The following is a 6,000-nucleotide window of genomic DNA, read 5'->3' on the forward strand; positions in this document are numbered from 1 at the left end:
ACAGTGATAATCAGTGATCTGTTGTTCTATATCCCCCTATTGTTTTCATGTAATGGCTTCCCCTATATGTTTTCCATAACTTTTCCCCAAGGAGACAACAGTTAGGACTCCACAGAAAGCGAGCAGCCACCATACTGCGTGACCCCCGACCCCGCCGGTCGGCCTCAGCCTCGTCACCCCACCCTTGGACAAAAGTACAAAGCGTCCCCTTGTGTGAGAGCACAGAGACCTGAGTGATACCGCTTTATATCATGGTATTCTCCCACTGTCACAGAAACAGCACGCACTCACTCACACACACAGATACAGCCGCCCAGCCGTGGCGGTACATTCAGCCCGCTGACCTTCAGCGAGCCCCTCGGTCCTTGACATGAGGCACAAACAACACACTGTATAGAAAGACCCACGAGCAGCAGAATACATGTAAAAACATCACGGTGGCACTGCGGTCGCTGCGTTGGTCAGTTCAGTTACAATAAAACTGTCCCATCATAAACATTGTGCCAAAGGAGACACTTTAAATGTGTCCAGTTCAGTCAGTCTACGGCGATAACTTATCACTATTTTCAGTTTCCTTATTTAATTACTTATCAACAGTGTCGGTAAATTTGCTTATGAAATGTAAAAGGTTTCAGAATACTGGTAACCCATTTGGTAACCATTAAACAGTATCATTAAATTATTTTGTTTAAGTTTTTACTCCCCATCACTGCTTATCAACTACTTTCCGTTTGACAGCTTTAACCTTTTTTAAACACCATTTCAACAACAACATTAAACTGCATTGTGTATGCGGGTGTTTAAAGGACTATGTCAAACTTATTAATGAGATCTAAATTCATATGCAGGTTGAGATTTGTTTATGGTTGGCCATTGGTTGGTAGTTACATTAAGTGAAAAATGCATCCTGTGTTTAATTTGACAGCTCAGCCGTCATGTTGATGATGATGCACCTCAATCAATATTCTTAAATTAACAATAGAAATTTGACAATTTGTGTGTGAAATGTTTGAAGCACTCAAGTTTGACGTCAAGCATTTCAGATGTTTTGACGACAACAAATCTTCACACTAAACAGTATCATTAAATTATTTTTAATTTTTATTATTTATTATAGATGAATGTTAATGTTCCCCCCTGTCCGTTGGACTGAATCAAACAGACTTTATGGAGAGATCTTGTTTTCTATCATGTATATTTGCAATATGGCTTCAGCTAGACATTCGCAATGCCCAACACCTGTTCATCCTATAAAGAGGAAGCTATTAGCTGGACGCAGGCAATATAAACGTCAGCACAGTTTCTACACCTTATCAAAAAGCTACAACTATAACTGCTTGTTCTAGACTTTCTCACGCCAGGTGGGGATGGAATGAAAATTATTTTAACCCTTTTAGTTCACATCCTATGATCATATTGTGCACTTATTTGACAATATATGCAAAAATATTACAAAGAAATACATTTCATTGTACCTTTATATCAAGCTAGAACTGACCATTTCAACCCATAATATCATGACATCTATTCAATCAATCAATCTGCAACCTTTAGCAACAAGGAGGTGTGCGTGGAGTGCTACACTCTAAGCCCGCCTACTTTAACTGTCCAATCAAACTGGAGGGATATCATTTAAATCCCTCCTGTAACTGTACAACCTTAAAATATTCTGTTTCACTGAAGAATATGTCAAAGTACAGAGGCAAAAGATGCTCTGACTTCCGTTTCACTGGGACTGGGAGTTTTGAGCAATGCTAAGCTACATAACATGCATTTGTGCAGATTGATCAACCAAAGGGTCTTTGAGTTAGAGAAGATGAAACATAACTTGATCAGAGTATACTGAACTTCATTCGTTAACTTAATTAATCAGAAAAATTGGAGGATAAAATTCTGCTATATATTGTCTGCAAGATAACATATAAGGTAAATTAGTGTAGGACTGTGATAGTTTCCTCCATCAGTGTCAGTCCAGTTAAACCAGTTAAAAGACAAACAGTCAGACGTCAAGCCTCTCTTACTTGTTTCCAGAGGAACTGGTCTTCCTGATTGATCTGCCATGTGGTGACCACGTGTATGATGGACAGCAACGCTCCACTCAGCACCGCCGCTCTCATCCTCACAGGCAGCAGAGTGTAGATGATGTAGATGAAGAACACGGACCACCAGATGCCCTCCGAGGCGCTCCTGGGTGCCACCATGAGCACCCCGAACACCTGCACGGACAGCAGGACTCCGATCACAAGGTAATTGACAATCCACATGTAGTCCTGGTGGAAGCCGTTGCGGTTGCACACCACCATGAGAGCCATGAAGAGCGCCATCGCCACCGACAGGGCTGACGAATAGGCCACGTGGGGGGCGGCGTGGACACAGTGGAAGGTCAGCATGATGCCGCACACGATCACAAGTACCCCCATGAGCATGGTCAAGGAGCTCTGGTTCAGTCTGAAGAAGTAACGCTGGTATAGGCGCTCCAGTTTGCGGGACTGGAATTTTTTAGACTGGAACACCTGCACCACCCTGAGCCAGCAGTCCGCCGCCGTCACCACCCCTGCTGCGCCATTGGGACCATCATCGGCCATGTCCCCGCTTCCTCCGTTGCATCCCCCTTTCCTCCCTTTCAGCTCGCCGTCCTCAAAGCCCAAGTCGACCGATTTCAGCCCCACCCCTTCTCCGGGAGCCCCTCCCCTTTTGCCGTAGTGGTCCTCCTGCCACCCGCAACGGACGCCGGTTGCCCCCGCCTCCCACGGCCCCCGCCACCCCTCCGCGGTGGTGCTGATGGAGGGGGGCTCCAGAAGGGGGCTCCATAGCATCTGGGTCCCGCAGACAGCTCATGTAACGCGGGTTGCAGAGAGATGAGCCTCCCTTCCGTTTGGACTTCTTGCCATTGCGCTCCCCCCACGCAGTCTTGCGGTCGTCCACTCTGGCGACTAGGAAACCATTGAACCAGGACATTCTGGGTGAGCGGAGAGAGGAACGTTCAGTACAGGAACAGGTCAAAGACAGATAACAGCACTGATACCATGTGTCAGGAACATTACCTCCTCTGTAGAAGTTAATTTACCTGTTGGGGTTCTGGTACATGTCCCAGCCCTTTTCCTTGCAGCCGGTTCACTCATTTATCCCCGTGGACAAATTTTTGAAGTGGTGAGGAGAGGTTTGTAGCCACACTGCAGGGCCACAGGGTGGGATTGACTGGATGGGGTCAAAAGGCGCACCAGTCGCCTCACAAAGCCCCAGATTTTGTGCCAGAGACAGCACTCAAAGACCGAGGTTAACGGGATGACCAGTCTCTTCTTCCAGGCCTATCTCCACGGCTTCAGCTGGGCCTAGAGGGAAAAACCAAACACATACAGTAGATTGTATAAAATGCACAAATAGATATTTGAGTCAAATTTAGGCAGTGAGTACATCGGGTGAGAAACATGAAATCATGATCGTAATCAGTTGTTTGATGCCAATGCCCATATTAATGATCAGGCCGGACACCGTTTATCTCTCAATGCCTCATTAGAAAAGATCTTTTTATCCCAGATCCGAGAGGAAATAAAAAACATAATTGCCGGCTAAATGCACAATGAATCCCATTTCCTGAACAATCGGATAAACTTTAGATTGCATCTTTTAAAAACTGAGAAATGAGAAGAACAAGCTACTTCTAAAACTATGAGGGAGGACGGGGGAGAGGGGGAGTTTAAGATCCAAAATAGCTTGAAGGCCCTGAGGTTTTTTAGGGTGAACCAGAACTTGCTCGGTTTGACCCGCGTACTAAAACACACCATCTTGTATAAACACACGACAGCATTTTGGAGTCAGTTGGGCTGAAGATGAAGAGCGACTCCTTCGAGCTCTGTTTATTATCACAATCGATGATAAAAGACGAGTAATAAATACAGATAAATGCCACTGGACAACAGGATACTGTCAAGACAAATATCAAGACAGTAAAGGGGAAACACAGCATGACAGGATCTGTGGGCCCTGCAGCGTTTAACTTAAAGTTGTTAAGAAATTACTAGAAAATCAAGCTATCTCCCTTTAAGCCATATATAACAGATATATCACAGAGATACATGTAATTGTATCAGTGTACTGTTGCTGGATGAAATCAATATGATGCCATGTGAGCACCAGAGAAAGTGTCACCTGTGATGAATTGAGTTTTATATTCTACTGTATATATATATTTATATCCTAATAAACCCCTTTGAAATAAGCTTTTCCTAATAAAATACTTGTTTGACATGACGGCTACTGTAGGCGGTTTAAATACACAATGTTTGAATTGTTTTTATTAAAAGCTTACAATCTATGTATGAATAATTACATCTGATATATCTTATGGATATTAGTTATCTCTTCCACTGTATAAAGGAAGTAGTGTCTTGAAAAACCGTGTTTGTCTTTGAGTGTATGACATTCATTTGTATATGGGATGCACTAAACCAATAAGGCCTTTATTAAGAGGACTGGGAATCGACCAGAGGAGACGTATCTACATTAAATACAGTTATTTTGTGTTTCTATTTTCAGTTACATTTATTCAGTCGTGGTGGGAAGTAACTGCATTTTTTTGTCCCACAGGAATGCAATGCCTTCATGTAACCTAACAAGAGAATCCCATTAGTTTTCACACAGGGACGTATACATATATATTATATAGCATATTTGCGTAAAAGCGAGCTCTGGCATGGGAAAACGGGATGTATGTGAGTTGAGGGATTGTATCCGGAGAGAAAAGTCCCATGGTGAATCCCATTTATGAGGCTACATTGGGGTTGTGGTTGTAGTCCTGACAAAACATATCTAAAATATTCCCTTAATGGTTTCTAGGGACTTAAAAGTGTGCATTTCTTTGATAAATTGTAGGATTAACCTTGACCTGGTCACATTTTCAGAATCAGAATCAGAATCAGAAGCTGTTTATTGCCAAGTACATTACACATACTAGGAAATAACCCTACAGTATCTATAAAGATACTGTAGGGTTATTATAGTATCTTTATAGATATTGTAGGGTTATTATAGTATCTTTATAGATATTGTAGGGTTATTATAGTATCTTTATAGATATTGTTTATAGATACAGTAGGGTTATTATAGTATATCTTTATAGATATTGTAGGGTTATTATAGTATCTTTATAGATATTGTAGGGTTATTATAGTATCTTTATAGATATTGTAGGGTTATTATAGTATCTTTATAGATACTGTAGGGTTATTATAGTATCTTTATAGATATTGTAGGGTTATTATAGTATCTTTATAGATTGTAGGGTTATTATAGTATCTTTATAGATATTGTAGGGTTATTATAGTATCTTTATAGATATTGTAGGGTTATTATAGTATATTTATAGATACTGTAGGGTTATTATAGTATCTTTATAGATATTGTAGGGTTATTATAGTATCTTTATAGATATTGTAGGGTTATTATAGTATCTTTATAGATACTGTAGGGTTATTATAGTATCTTTATAGATACTGTAGGGTTATTATAGTATCTTTATAGATATTATTATAGTTATTATTATAGATATATAGTATATTTATAGATATTGTAGGGTTATTATAGTATCTTTATAGATATTGTAGGGTTATTATAGTATCTTTATTTGTAGGGTTATTATAGTATCTTTATAGATACTGTAGGGTTATTATAGTATCTTTATAGATATTGTAGGGTTATTATAGTATCTTTATAGATACTGTAGGGTTATTATAGTATCTTTATAGATATTGTAGGGTTATTATAGTATCTTTATAGATATTGTAGGGTTTATAGTATCTTTATAGTAGGGTTATTATAGTATCTTTATAGATATTGTAGGGTTATTATAGTATCTTTATAGATATATAGTATCTTTATAGATACTGTGGGGTTCTTTATAGATCTTTAGGGTTATTATAGTATCTTTATAGATATATAGTTATATTATCTTTATATACTGTAGGGTTATTATAGTATCTTTATAGATATATAGTATATTTA

At 39.6% G+C, this 6,000-nt stretch overlaps 1 protein-coding gene across 1 annotated transcript in view; it reads right to left on the minus strand.

Moving 5' to 3' along the window:
- The window catches only part of LOC129099971 (adenylate cyclase type 6-like), a 34,774-nt gene that overhangs the window by 26,097 nt on the left and 2,677 nt on the right, over positions 1-6,000 (minus strand). Inside the window, 3 exon segments of the mRNA XM_054609438.1 lie at positions 2,022-2,733; positions 2,735-2,959; positions 3,068-3,332. Coding sequence (XP_054465413.1) covers positions 2,022-2,733; positions 2,735-2,959; positions 3,068-3,087 — 957 coding nt within the window. The 5' untranslated portion in view covers positions 3,088-3,332.

Source organism: Anoplopoma fimbria, chromosome 12 (assembly GCF_027596085.1).
Source record: "Anoplopoma fimbria isolate UVic2021 breed Golden Eagle Sablefish chromosome 12, Afim_UVic_2022, whole genome shotgun sequence".
Classification (NCBI taxonomy): Eukaryota; Metazoa; Chordata; class Actinopteri; order Perciformes; family Anoplopomatidae; genus Anoplopoma; species Anoplopoma fimbria.